We start from the raw sequence: 15642 nt of genomic DNA on the forward strand, positions 1-15642 counted from the left end.
GAATCCATTCCATTGTTGAAAGGTTCTGCACAAGGAAAAGATTCTGGAACACAGCTTGGTGACCCCTCTTCACGTGTGGTCTTGAACCATCCTTTCTTTTGTGTTCCCATTCCCCTATTTCCTATTTTGGGCCAGATCTTCTGTCCTAAAAACTTGACTCATACCTTATCCCCCTTTCCAAACCCCCTCCCAATAAAAGCCCACACACATACATATTTAATTTGTGGGGTGTCTCCATGACTCTTGAGTGATTTGTGCAAAAATCCTGAAGAAGCTAAGAACACCCCATCCTTTGTTCCCAATCTCCTTTTCAAGATCATTCCTTGATGTGATTCAAACTGATACACTTGTATTTGGATGAATCAAACCTAAGTTACTCTCTAATCTTGGGGTAGAGAGAAGCAGAAGCAATGAGGAGGGCTTTCCATGTAGAAACTAGGGCCAAGAGACCAAGAAAGGGAAGATGAATATCCAAGTCACCCAAGAACTTTTATGTGGGTGCAAGAAACTTGTATCAAAGTGGCCACAAGACTATGTAATAGGAGAAAGACAAATGTAACCCCTTGTTTACTGCTAGAAACCAAAGTTTTGTGTGAAATCTTGAAATTTATTGGGAAAGGGAGAAGGTATGAAAGTTTGTACCTATCTGTTCTTTCCCTCATTCCTTCCTCTCATTTCTGAACTGCAGGAGACTGATCCCCCTTGGGCTTTAGTGACTCCGTCCCTGGGGACTGTTTGTTTGATGGAGATTTTGTTGTGCTGGGTACTTCCTTTCTCACTTGCTATTGTTTTTTTTTTTAACACACATGCTTACCCTCACCTTTCTCTCTTTACCCTGGGAAAATACAATGAATAAATAAAAACTTATTGGTAAAAAAAATTTGAAGTATTGGAACATGTCAATATTTTCCATTGAATATTGTTAATTCTTAAGTGTGATTTTATTTTGACTAGTCCCTAATTGGTCTCTCTTCCATTATTTCAGACACACGTCCAATTTTACAACAAAAGTCAGTGTTACAAATATAGAAGAAATATGGAAATTCCCTTTGGTATTTACTCTTTTGGGACTGCCTTTAATAATATTGGAGTTCAGCTGCCTTTTCTTCTAATAATCAGAAAAGCTTCACCGGCTATACAGCTGGTTCATTTGTTGCTTATTATGTGGTATTTGTGGTATAACTGACAGGAAAAAGCAATGTGAAAGGCAAAGAAAAACAGTGAGATCAGATATAGAGTTTCAGACATTCTGTTCTGAATTTACAACAGTGGTTGTAAAATTTCATGCTTTCTCTTTCTCATGCAAATTTTAGGTTGCCAGATGTCCTGTGCACATATGATTATTTTGTGTTTCTGTGCCATATCCCATTTTCATCTGTATCAGAATACATAATGGTTCTCCCATTTGAGCCAAATCAGGCATATTTGACTACAGCTAGCACTTGTCCCCTCCCCCCACCAACCTGGTCGGAATATGTCACACATTCTCCAAACTAAAACTCTTCACCAAACTTTCTCACATATTTGAATTATTTTGAGGCAGAATAATAACCAAAGTGAGGATCCTGTTAGTCGTATTAAATGATGATGGCAGTTGTTTCCTGTAGACATTATGACTTAGAGGCCAGTACCATTTGACATTTTAACTTTCAATTGTTTTTACGTAGAAATCATATAAATAAATTCAAAAAGGAAAACATGACAGTCTTAAGAGTTTCACTTTTTAATTTTCTTTTGGTGGGGACATGAAGATTAATTTGTGGACTTGTTTTCTCCAGCTTGGGCTAAATAGATGAAGAAATAGGCTCAGACCAATTAAAGTTCTTATTTAGGTGATATACCTCAGGAAAGAAGTAGCATTTTAAATAATATACTATTTTGATAAATAAAGTGCTGATATACATATATATACCAAAGTTGTTATTTCTATATTCAAATAATTTGATTATAATAATACCAAAAATCTACTTAATACAATAATTATATCAAACTTAATTGAATCTTCCTTTGGTTGACAATATAGAGTACTGGCAGACAAATACTAGATGTCTGTGAAATTGAAATGAATTTAAATAGACATTTTAGGGGCGCCTGGGTGACGCAGTCGTTGTGTCTGCCTTCGGCTCAGGGTGTGATCCCGGCATTATGGGATCGAGCCCCACATCAGGCTCCTCCGCTGGAAGCCTGCTTCTTCCTCTCCCATGCCCCCTGCTTGTGTTCTCTCTTGCTGGCTGTCTGTCTCTGTCAAGTAAATAAATAAAAATCTTAAAAATAAATAAATAAATAGGCATTTTATTTATTTTTCATTATTTAATATATGTTTATTACTATGAGCTGAATGATTCTTATGATGTTTATTTGCTAATGGCATTTTCTTTTCTATAAATGTTCTTTTGCACATCCATTTATTGAGGTAGGTCTTAATGTTTGTCTTAAAAATGTTATGTACTGTATATAATTTAAATATTAAAATTTTGTCATATTTATTAAAATTATTGTTCTGTTGATTGTTTTACTTTATTTAAATTTTTTCATTTGAGTATGGTTGACACACAATGTTACATTATTTTCAGGTGCACAACATAGTGATTCAACTTCTCTATACCTTCTGCTATGGTCACCACAAGCATAGCTACCATCTGTCACCATACAATGCTATTACATTACCATTGACTATATTTTCTATGTTGTACCTTTTATTCTCACGACTTATTCATTCCATAACTGGAAGCCTGAAACAGACATTTTAGTACCATGGAGGTCCTTGGAGTCATTATTACAAACATAAGTTATTTTAATACTTTTTATTTAAATAGCATTTTTAATTTTCATGGTGTTTATTTAGCATGAGCTTTTTCATCTGATGCTTTCCTTACCTTCATTGGGTAGGCAAAGCAAGTATTATTATTCTCATTTCATAAATGAAATAGGTCATACAGCCAGTAAGCCACAAACTCAGGAGTTTATCCTAATATTCTCACCCTTAATTTTCTAACCCCTATATTACTCTTTTCATTTAATATTTGATATCTAGTAATATGCTAGATATCAAAGTTTATTATAGAGATTACTTTTTTATTAAAGTTTAAACTTAAAAAAGTTAGCTAAAGAGGGAACTGTTGTCTTTGTATCTGTGCTAGTATTGCAGAATATATAATTTCAGAAAATCCTCTCCAGTTAGAATCTTTAAAATCTGAAACTAGAAAAGTCCAAATGGAAAGGCAGTTTCTTGTAATTCGTGAGCTCTTATCCATTATCAGATTGTAAAATTTTTGATGGTTGGAACATCCTGTGTATATGTGTGCATACTCCAATGTCTTGCTTATACTAGGAACTCAAATATTTGACGAAAATTGGGCTTAATTTACTTTTAATTTTTTGCTTTTGATGATTTGAGACTATCTTCATAAAATCTAAGGAGGTAAAAAATAATGGGGGTACTTTATCATTTTCTCTGTTATTTTCTACATTGCTATCAAATTTCTACCATATAAATGAATCATGTTTCTTTCCTACTTAAAAAAACTAATTTGTGAGACAAGGGGCGTATTACTTTTATGTTATAAACTTCTGATATATATGACTTTGTTACAATGAGTGTGCATTACTTTGCAGCAAGAGAGAAAAAAAAGCACACCCAAATCTAACACAGGAGATAAACAAAGATTCCAATCCAAGTTGGCCACGGGATAAATTTTAAACGCTTTATCCAGATAGATAGGTCTTTAACCTGAAACTTCCAATTTCCTTGTCAAGTTTCATCTCCCCACCAACACCCACCAGTCACCCTACACACATGTACACACATCGCTACTCTCCAGTGAAAGAGAACTATCTTTTCGCCATTATTTTTCCACCCAACTTGCTTTTTCGTGTGCACTTTATTCAGTCTAGAAAACCATGCCCTCCCTTTTGTTTCCAATGAGGTTCCTTCAAGACCCAGCTCAAACCACACTTTTTTAGTTCACAGCAACCTTAGTGCTTTCCTCTGTATACCAGGAGTGCTGTGTTGCACAACAGCTTCCCCTGTTAACTGTGGTCAGAGCAAGAACCATGAGTCATACATTAGACATCTTTGTACCTCTCTTCCTCTTCCTCCATGCTTTGCCTGAAACATTGAAGACATTCAGTAAATGCTTGTTAAATGAATGAATAAATAAATGCACTAACAAATTAATATATTTTTTCTAAAGTAATATAACTCACGTCTAGTGAGTAAATATTGTTAAAGCGGTTACTAAAGAGTAAAGTTTATTCAGCCTGAGAAGCAGTGTGGTGTATTGGCTAGAATTCCAGCTCTGAAATGAGACAGATCAGGGTTTGTTTTTAGCATCTACCGATTCCTAGCAGTGTGACCTTTGGCAAGTGACCTCACCTCAGCGGGTTTCACTTCTTTGATTTTTATAAAGGGGCTAATAATACTGGAATTACTTCGTCCAATGTCTGGCAAAACCCAGGTGCTTATTAAATGGTAGTTATTACTGTTACTTTCATCATCTCATACAATGTTTCAGTTTGGTATATATTTGTTACTGTCACACATTTTATTATCTGTGCTAGCTGTGTGAAAGGGGGCTGTGCGATCAGTTTAACAAAAGGAATTTTTCCAAGAGATGAAATAGAAAGTTTGGGGGTTAATGGGGTGGAGGGGGGTTGAGAGTAAGATCAAGGGAACTGGGGAAACACAACTACTACCCAAATGATCCCTGCAATTTTTATTCTGAGTCCCCTCTCCCCTTTTCTTTTTTTAAATATTTTTTTATTATATTATGTTAGTCACCATGCAGTACATCCCTGGTTTTTGGGTGTTTTCCTTGGTAAAGTTTGATGATTCATTAGTTGTGCATAATACCCAGTGCACCATGCAATATGTGTACCGATCTTCCTAGTTCTTATGTTCCATAGATCCTCTCCCCTTTTCAGGGTTATCTCATTTAGCTCTCTGTCACCACAATCTCATTTGGCCCTTACCACTGTGTTAGGGAAACTGGCATGCTGTAGGAAAAAGGGCACAGGCTCTGAAGACCAAAGAGTTCTCCATCACTTACTAATGCTGTGACTTTGGGCAAGTGAGCTGACCTCCCTGGGACTCTATTTGCTCATAGATAAAATAGGAGCAAATATACCTACTACACTGGGTTGTTCTGAGACGTAAGTGAATGTGTATAACAACCTGATATTATAGCTGGAACATATTAGGTGATCAATGAATGGTAGGTTCCTCATCTATCTCCTAGGGTTATGATTCTATATTTGATTATTTGTCTAAGTAAGAGGCAGAATCCCCTTCAAGTGGCTTCAGAAGGAGACTCCAAAAGGGGTGTTGAAAACACAGAGGAAAACATTAGAATCTACTTTGATGATGTTTTATATTTTACCTGGGGATCCCACCCCTTGATCCCCCCACCCTGTAGTTTGTGGGAATGTGTATGTGTGTGATTTAAGTTAGGACACTACCCCCTCTCAGGTCCATAAGGACATAAGTTCCTTTCATTGACCTGGCTCTTTCTGTGTGTCATGCAAGCAGCATGGTTAGTAGGGTGGGGCAACCTGTGTATGTGGGAGAGGTAAAGTTGGCTTCTAATGATCTGCATGTGTTGAAAGTTGATTCCTGCTACCCCATCCCTATGCACCAGCAAGAACAGATTAACAGACATGAGTCCTAGGACAAGTGTCCCTGGTACAGGGAATAAGACCTTGTCACATTACTGGGAAAGTTGGGACACTGAGGGGTCTCATTACTTTCTTCAATGCTTTTATTTGGTTAACTTACAAAGTCCAAAAAGTTTCCTTTTAAAATTGCTCAATATTTCTGTTGCTGCTCCTTTTATTTTTGTTGGAATTTATCCTCCTCTCATCCCCGCCCTTAGCACCCGCTAGCCCTCACCTGAACCCTTTCCAAACTTTCCTCCCAATCATCCCCAAACAGTCTTCTCAACCTTCCCTCTACCCTCCCCACTAATTCCTCCATATTTTACACAATTTCCCTCCACCACAACCATCCCATACTCTTTCCATTTCCCCCAACCCCATCAACCACTGACCTGACTACCCCTGGAATATTCAGGATCTCACCCAAACTTTAAGCCTTTTCCAATCTCCTCTCTCCCAATTTACTTGTCCATTTCCTTTTCCCTCAGCTAAGTCATGAAGTCATTCAAACACCAGTAGAAATTGCCAATGTTTACTGGTTTTTGAAAAATATCACTTATAAATTTGTTTTCTTTATTGAGAAAATGTTGTAATTGTTGTGATAAAGAAAATCTTGATAAAAAAAAGTCAAGTCAGTCTGACAACAACACTTTTTCTAAGATCTTATTTATTTGATAGAGAGAGAGGGAGAGAGAGAGAGAGAGCATGCATACTAGCAGGGAGAGGGGCAGAGGAAGAGGGAGAAGCAGGCTCCCCACTGAGCAGGAACCCAATGCAGGGCTCAATCCCAGGACTCTGAGATGGTGACTTATGCCTCAGGTAGATGCATAACCGACTGAGCCACCCAGGCGCCCCTCAACTACACTTGTTCAATGTTAGTTCTTAATATCTATTCTCATGCATTTTGTTAGTACAAATTGTAATTAAAACAGTCCCACATTCATTCAGGGTTCAAGGTGGGGGCATGCAGAGTTGTTGATAAAAAACAACTCAGTCATCAGATTCATTGCGTGATCTGAGAGGCACGGTCATTGTGCAAGTACCCTTAGTTCCTTGCCAGAGATTCAGTGGAAGATTTTTTAAGAAAAAGAATATCTGTCATCTATCTATCTATCTATCTATCTATCTATCTATCTATCATCTATCTATCTATCTATCATCTATCTATCATCTATTATCTATCATCTATCTATCAATTGTCTATCATCTATCTATATATTTATATTTATCTGAGAGAGAGAAAGAGCAAGCACAGGGAAGGGGGAGGAACAGAGGGAGAGAGGACCTCAAGCAGACTCTCACTGAGCCCAGAGCCCAACATGAGCTCTATCTCAGGATTCTGAGATCACGACCTGAGCTGAAACCAAGAGTTGGAAGCCCAGGTGCCCCATCAGTGGAAGATTCTGAGAGCACCAAACGCTGATGACAGCTAAGGTAACAGAAAACAGGTTGTTAAGCTCAGTCACTAGGACAGAAGATCTATTCAGCAATTATTTCATCATGACATCTTCTATTCCTCTTGTGCCTGAAGCAACTGTAGTGACAATAATGGGATGGAAAGGACACAGTGCAGGTACTCCACTCAATGTTTGGATCGTGTGTTTCAAGCCAGTGAATTCCAAGAATCAGAGGGTAGCATGGCACATGAATAATGTCAACCTGGAGCTTTTCAACGTGGTTTCCAATTTTAACTTCCACAGGTGGTGTTTCCTTGGTTATGGGTCCATTAATCAGTGGACGACCATCTACCATTTCAAGCATCAGAGAAAAGATATTATTGCAGATGGGCAGATTCTCTCGAAGAACCGCAGAATGGTCAATGCTGTTTCTGTAGGAGCCTGGATCCACCATTGCTTGCTCAAAAAACTGCTGTCTTCCCAGTTGGAATTCAACAATAAGACATAGGGTATGAGACATGGATATGGAAATGAGGGGGACCCATATTTGTAAATTGGCCTGCCTGGGTTCCCCCTTACTGCTGGGCCTCGATGTTTCCCACCTGCTGTGTACGATGAGGCTTGACAGAGCAACCTCTGTCAAAATGACCAGGAAGACCACAGTAGAGGCACAAGTGGCCTTCACAGCAGTGAGCCTGTTCAGCTTCACTGAGATGTGGGCTATTGCTTGTGGCTAGCACAGGCTGGTTTTCAGCTAGTGAACTCTCAGGCCCAGCTCTCTCCTCAGAGGGGCTTGCTCCTTGTGGATTTGGATCAGGCTTACCACTTAGCTTCTCTTCTAGGTACTGAGTGATCAGATCAGATAGGTTGGTTGCTGCTGGGCTTGTGTGAGACCGATCATATGGGACAGAACTGGCAAGCCCTTCCTGAAACTGGATGCTGAGAATGCTTTCATTTCAGTTTAGCTCTTGAGCAGAGATGGAAGTGGGTCACATACTGGTGGACAGGATCCTCCCATTGGCAAAGCTGACAGATGCGGTGACTGGCATCTTCCATGTTTTCTGGACTGTCAAGAGTATCCTGGAGCACTTCTATGAAACTTTCATATTGGGGCGCTTGGGTGGCACAGCAGTTAAGCGTCTGCCTTTGGCTCAGGGCGTGATCCCGGCGTTATGGGATCGAGCCCCACATCAGGCTCCTCTGCTATGAGCCTGCTTCTTCCTCTCCCACTCCCCCTGCCTGTGTTCCTTCTCTCGCTGGCTGTCTCTGTCTCTGTCAAATAAATAAATAAAAAATCTTAAAAAAAAAAAAAAGAAAAGAAACTTTCATATTGCTCCAGCAGGGCACCTTGGATATCTAGTAAGGGCTAAAAACACATTCCTGCCTCACCTGAGAACCAGTTGCCAACAAAGCTCACCATAGCTGCTTCGGTGGGATACAGATGTCCTCTGACTCTCATGTAACTATTCAACTGAACCCGAACTCAGAAAGCTTCTGAGCATCTCCGCTGAAGGCTAAACAGTATTCTATGGAGAAAGCTTCACCTTCTAACCCACTGGGGGACTGTGGGAACTCTGAAGCTGCTGATGTCAAAGCAGCTCTTTGGACCTCCAGGGACTCCTGTGGTGCTGAGGGCTCTAGGAACTCCTGAGCATCTAAAGGATCTGGAGGCTGGTGGGGCACTCCAGTTTCCAGAGACTCCTGGAGAGTTGGAAGCTTAAAGGGCTCCAGGTGTGTTGGGGTCTCCTGGCGTTCTATTGCCTCCTGGGTCTCCTGGGCATTTGGAAGATCCTGGTGCTCTGAATTCTGAGGCTTCTGGGGCACCGGAACATGCTGGGTATCTGGGGGCTCCTGGGCCCTCTTAACTTCCGAGAGCCTGTAGGCCTTCTACATCAAGAGGGGCTTGAAGCATGGGAGACTATGGACTCTGAGAAACAAACTGAGGGCCTCAGAGGGGAAGGAGGTGGGGAATAGGATAGGCTGGTGATGGGTAGTAAGGAGGGCACAAATTGCATGGCGCACTGGGTGTTATACACAACTAATGAATCATCGAACCTTGCATCAGAAACGAGGGATGCACTGTATGGTGACTAATATAATGTAATAAAAAAACATTTAAAAAAAAGAGGGGCTTCTGGAGTTCCTCGACCTCTGGAAGATTTTGGGATTTTCAGGCTGCTGAGAGCTCACAGACCAGTGAAGGCACTGGTGGCTCATGGATCACTGGAAGCCCCAGGGACTCTGGGGCTGCTAGGGGTTCCAAGGGCTTCTGGGTATCTTGGACTATTGGCATTTCCTGGTGCTCCTGGGCTGCAGGGGGCTTCCAGCCTGGGAGCTCCTGGGGATCTCTGAGATTTTGGGGAAGCCCAACTTCTGGGAATTCTTCGCACTCCCAGGCTTCTGGGAGATCCAGGTTTTCTAAGGGTTTCTGGGTTTCCTGGGACTCTGAGGGCTTCTGGAGTGGTTCAGCCTCCTTGGCTGCTTGGGGCATCTTGAGCTCTGGGATCTGAGCCTGTGGAGCAACACTTTCTTCCATCAGCCACTTCACTTGGGCCTGCAAAAATTTTATTCTCCAATTTCAGAGCAATATAGAAGGCTGCTGAGATCTCTACCATCTTTTGAGGAAATGGGCTTGGTTTGGCAGGTTGCTACCAAGAGAGATTGGGTGATTTTTCTAAAAGTTCCATTTAGAAAAAGCCCCTTTATAAAAGATGTCAGGCTCTGTGAATTTTCCAGGAGGTAGGGGTTTGGGTCCCACCAGGGTTGATTACCAGGTCATTGGGAGCCTCTGGAGCTCAGCAAGGGATATATGAGATACACTATAAAAAGAGTGGGATCTGAGGATCAGAAACTGTGGAAAGCACTCATTTAAAATAAATTAGAACAAAACCTGCCTAACAATGCTGGGTTTCTTTTACTAGAGGCTCATATTCATGAGCTGAATCATATATGCTCGTTCTGAACCCACATTTTAAGAACAACATCTGATCCAGACTGTGTATGTCATTTTGCTTTCTTCTTTTGAAACTTAACATTAGAAGCAATTTCTCCATATTCTTTTCTCTTTTACATAATCTTTAATTTCTTATGTCTGCTTAATATCCCCATGTAACATTGGGATTTTAACAGCTGCTTTCAATGACTAAATCAAATGTTTGAGCAATGTGGAGATTTTAGGCTCTGTGGTGGGTCAACCCAAGAGATATTTTTGGGTGGCTGGGGTAGAAACTCTTTCTGACACCTCAGAAATTGTACCGCAGAAGTAACCACACAAGATCAGCCTCAGCAGAAAATAAGCAAAAGTTGACTAAATATATATATATGTGCTCAGCAAATACATGCATATTATTTATAAAATGCCTCAAAATAGTTAAGAAAATAATCTTTATAAATGTACATTACCGTTCAGAGACTTAGTCCAGGAGCTCAGCTGTCTGTGTACCCATCGTTGAGGAGGAAAATGTGTAAATGGCTGTAGAGGCTTGCCTTTTCTGCACACACTGAACTCAAATAAACACACCCACTCCCAGAACACATTCCAACTTTCCTCTGTAGCATAGCTATTTAGAGTGTGGAAGAGGTGTTTTTTTTGTTTTTTTTTTTTGCCTTTTTTTTTTTTACACCACCTCACAGTTTAGAGCTGCAGGGAAGGTGAGATGCTGCACCAATGTGAGGCAGCCTGATGTACTCAGTCCTTGGTTAAGTTAATAAATATTTGGCTAAGAAATTAGGAGTAATACCACTGCCCTTGTAAAAAGTTGCAAACATTTCTGAATGATCACAGTGGTTTGGGACTTTATTTTTTATGTCTGTTTCATGTAACCTCCCCTTACTCCATCCACACTAGGCCATTTGTTTAATTCTCACTCAGATTGCAGCCTCCAGTGTCCCTCAGCCTCTTGCCCATTCTACCTACTCAGTCCCTAGGGTCCCTTCCTGCAATGCTTTCTTGGGATCTTTACCATGAATAGATCTAGGCAAGGTAAAATAAGTAAGATTGTGGATGAGGCCAACTTTGTTGAAGGGTACCTGTAGTAGTCTTGCAGGGACCCTGACTTATTCTGAATGTCTTTCCCCAGGGTTCTCATACTTCCCTGAGCCACTCTGGTGCACTAAGCAAACCCTAGGTACCCCACTGATGGCTGGCCTCTTGAGAAATGACCTCATTCGAGATCTCATCTCCTCTTCTCATGACAAATTACAATCACATCCTGAACCTGGGCCACATAGCCATTTTAGGTAGGGCTAAGGGACAGCTATTTTTGTCTCTTTACTAGAGTGGGGTTGGGGGTTGTCTTTGGCAACTTCAAATCACACATCTAGTCAGTTGTGTTCCCAAGTCTCCTTTCAAAACGGTCAGTTCCACATTAGTCAGCATAATGGATAAACCCTGGTGATGGAATATGCTCAAACCACAGCAAATTGACTGGACGAACTGAACCAGAATCCAGAGGCTTTGAAAAGAGAAGTAAAATCTTTTGCAAATCAGGTTATATTGTCTCCCTCCCTTTTAATGTTTTAGTCTTTGGAAACATACCGCACATAAAAAATACCACCATCGTCAGGGAATAACGTGTTGTATTTATGCGAATTTTTCAGATAACTGAAGCTTTCCCTTTGAGAATCCAAAACGCAGAGTTGAGATTTACATTACCAATTAAAAAATAAATATTTACAGCATACATTACACTTCTTTCTCAATTTTAAGTAAATGATTTTGAACATAATTTATTCTTCATCATTTGGAGGTCATAAGTACACAGACCAGCTCCTCAGCTGTGTTGTAATGCCGTATTGCCTTCTGAAAGCTGCTGAGAGGTATGAAGTAGCCTGTCTCCAAATTAAAAACCTTCAAATTGCTATGCTTTCCAACTACATGTAATTTCTTTCTTCTTTGTGTTTTTTCTAATCTTTTGCTCTCAGGCTATCTCATAGCCCTTTACACTGTTACCTATATGCCTGTCCATACTAAATATAGATAAATTTGAAAATTAATCCTAAAATGTAGTCTAAAACTCAGTTTATGGGAGGAGTAGGGGTACACTTTTTCAGCTGGTCCCCTGAGTCGAGTTGGATATGTACCAGACCATCCTGAAAACCCACAGAATCAGCCTGAGATGCAGGAAGATACATTTGGATCTCTACAAACGAACATCTCCAGCACTGAGTATTGAGGTACGAGGCAGGGAGCCGTGAATCCATGCACAAGATAAACGGAAGGGGGAGGGAGCCACCGTGCTGGGGTGCCAGGAAGCAGTAGCCACCTGCACTGGAGAGAGGCCGGACTCACGGATGGGCACCCGTGAGAGAGCAGACTGAGACCATGAGCCTAGGAACACACGCCCGACCAGACTGAAATTCGGAGCTCCAGAGCGCACACTCGAACTAGACTGAAACCGGGAGCTCGGGAGCCCGCGCGCGACCTGATTGAAAACCGGAGCTCTGGAGTGCTCTTTGGAACCGGACTTATACCGGGAGCTCGGGAGCATGCACGTGACCAGACTGAAAACCGGAGCTCTGGAGCGTGCACGAACCACACTGAAACAGAGAGCTTGGGAGCGCACACAGGAACCGGGGGTGGCTACCGGTGTTAGAAGCACAAAGGACAGAGACATGCCGGCCCTGGAAGCGAGGGCTAGGAGAGCGGCTGTGGGGTGCACAAACCGGGTCGCTGCAGGGTTTTTAGCGGCAGCAACAGAGACAGAGTTAAAGACCCAAGAGAGCTCAGTGGAGAGTGGACTGTGATCTCTCTGTTCTGAGACAGAGGCTGAGATTCGGCCACTGCTTCTCTAACTCTCATAAGAGGCACAGCAAACCGCCAGGGAAAGCCACCAGAGAACAAAAGCCCGGACACAAGCGAACATTGTGCCCATCCCCATCCACCCTCGCAGGGGACAGGGAGACTCTACCCAAACTGGGCTGCCTGAATATCAGCGTGGCAGGCCCCTACCCCAGAAGGCAGGCTGAAAAATCAAAAAGCCCACATCCCTAAGGTCCCTATAAAACAAGAGCACACTGCCTGGGTCCTGCTCAATAATTTGGGCTCTGGGCAACCCCGCAACCTCACCTCATCAGAATGATGAGAAGGAGAAATCCCCCCCAGCAAAGAAAAGACAAAGAGTTTGTGGCCTCTGCCACAGAACTGATGGATATGGATATAACCAAATTATCAGAAATGGAGTTCAGAGTAAAAATGGTCAAGATGATGTGTAGACTTGAAAAAAATATTAACGAAAATATTAACAAGAATATAGAATCATTAAGGGTGGAAATGAGAGCGAATCTGACAGAAATTAAAAATGGTATGAATTAAATGCAATCAAAACTAGATACTCTGACGGCCAGAGTAAATGAGGCAGAAGAACGAATTAGTGAATTGGAGGGGGGGTTGTAGAAGAGAAACTGAAAACAGAAACTTGGCTCAAAAAAATCCAATCTCAAGAATGTAGATTACAGAAGATTACAGACTCAATGAAACGTTCCAATGTCAGAATCATCGGCATCTCCGAGGGGGTGGAGAAAGAGAGAGGTCTAGAAGAGATATTTGAACAAATTGTAGCTGAAAACTTCCCTAATCTAGCAAAGGAAACAAGCATTCGTGTCTGAGAGGCAGAGAGGACCCCTCCCGAGGTCAACCAAGACAAACCTACAACACATCACGTCATAGTGCATTTTGCAAATAATAGATCCAAGGATACAGTATTGAAAGCGGCCAGGCAAAGAAATTTCTCATGTATAGAGGCAAAAATATAGAATTATGGCAGACCTGTCTACACAGACCTGGAATGAGAGGAAGGGTTGGCAGGGTATTTTTAAAGCTCTATCCGAGAAACACATGCAGCCAAGGATCCTTTATCCAGCAAGGCTTTCATTCAGAATTGATGGAGAGATAAGGACTACCCAGAACCGCCAGACACTGACCAAATTTGTAACCACAAAACCAGGCCTACAGGAGATATTAAGGGGGGTTCTATAAAAGTAAAAAGGCCCCAAGAGCGATACAGAACAGAAATTTACAATCTATAGAAACAAAGACTTTACAGGCAACATGGCATCATTAAAATCATATCTCTCAATAATCACTCTCAATGTGAATGGCCTAAAGGCTTCCATAAAACGCCACAGGGTTGCAGATTGGATAAAAAAGCATGACCCATCCATTTGCTGTCCACAAAAGACTCATCTTGAACCTAAAGATGCATCCAGACTGAAAGTGAAGGGATGGAAAACAATTTTTCATGCCAATGGACCTCAAAAGAAAGCTGGGGTAGCAATTCTCATATCAGACAGATTGGATTTTAATCTAAAGACTGTAGTTAGAGATACAGAAGGACATTATATTATTCTTAAAGGATGTATCCAACAAGTGGATATGACAATTATAAATATCTATGCCCCCAATAGGGGAGAAGCAAAATAGACAAGCCAAATCTTAACCAGAATAAAGTGACATATAGATTAAAATACGCTAATAGTAGGGGACCTCAACACTCCACTATCAGAAATAGACAGATCACCTAAGCAGAAAATCAACAAGGAAACAAAAGCTTTGAATGCCATACTGAACCAGATGGACCTCATAGATATATACAGAAGACTATACCCCAGAAAAACAGAATACTCATTCTTTTCTAATGCACATGGAACGTCTCCAGAATAGACCATATACTGGGTGACAAAACAGGTCTCAACTGATACCAAAAGACTAAGATTATTCCCTGCATATTCTCAGACCACAATGCTTTGAAACTGGAACTCAATCACAAGGACAAATTTGGAAGAAACTCAAACACTTGGAAACTAAGAACCATCCTACTCAAGAATGATTGGATAAACCAGGAAATGAAAAATCAATTTAAACAGTTTATGGAGACCAACGAGAATGAAAACACAATGGTACAAAACCTATGGAACACTGCAAAGGCGGTCCTAAGGGGAAAATACATAGCCAACGAAGCCTCACTCAAAAGAATAGAAAAATCTAAAATGCAGTTTTTATATTCTTACCTCAAGAAGCTAGAGACGGAAAAGAAGAATAGGCCTAACCCATGCACGAGAAGGCAGGTGATCAAGATTAGAGCAGAGATCAATGAATTAGAAACCAGGAGCACAGTAGAGCAGATCAACAGAACTAGAAGCTGGTTCTTTGAAAGAATAAATAAGATCGATAAGCCACTGGCAAGACTCATTCAAAAGAATAGAGAAAGGACCCAAATTAATAAAATTATGAATGAAAAGGGAGAGATCACAACCAACACCAAAGAAATTGATAGGATCATTAGCAACTTTTATCAACAGCTTTATGCCAATCAATTAAACAATCTGGAGGAAATGGTTGCCTTCCTGGAAATCTATAAACTACCAAGACTGAAACAGGAAGAAATTGATTTTTTAAACAGACTGATTAATTTTGAAGAGAACGAAGCAGTGATCAAAAACCGCCCAAAAAGCAAGCACCCAGGGCCTGACGGATTCCCCAGGGAATCCTGGCAAACATTCAAAGAAAAAATAATGCCTATTCTCCTGAAGCTGTTTCAGAAAAAAAAAAAAAAAGAAACAGAAGGAAAACTACCAAACTCATTCTATCATGCCA

At 41.0% G+C, this 15642-nt stretch overlaps 1 protein-coding gene across 1 annotated transcript; it reads right to left on the bottom strand.

Annotated features, from left to right (window-relative positions):
* Positions 1-6907: 6907 nt before the first annotated feature.
* RTL3 (retrotransposon Gag like 3) lies at positions 6908-9664 on the bottom strand. Its single transcript, XM_026480103.4, is given in 6 exon segments — positions 6908-8024; positions 8026-8164; positions 8373-8528; positions 8531-8936; positions 9244-9609; positions 9611-9664. Coding segments are annotated over 6 exon segments (1521 nt in total). The 3' UTR covers positions 6908-7624.
* Positions 9665-15642: the final 5978 nt, after the last annotated feature.

This window comes from Ursus arctos, chromosome X (assembly GCF_023065955.2).
Source record: "Ursus arctos isolate Adak ecotype North America chromosome X, UrsArc2.0, whole genome shotgun sequence".
NCBI lineage: Eukaryota > Metazoa > Chordata > Mammalia > Carnivora > Ursidae > Ursus > Ursus arctos.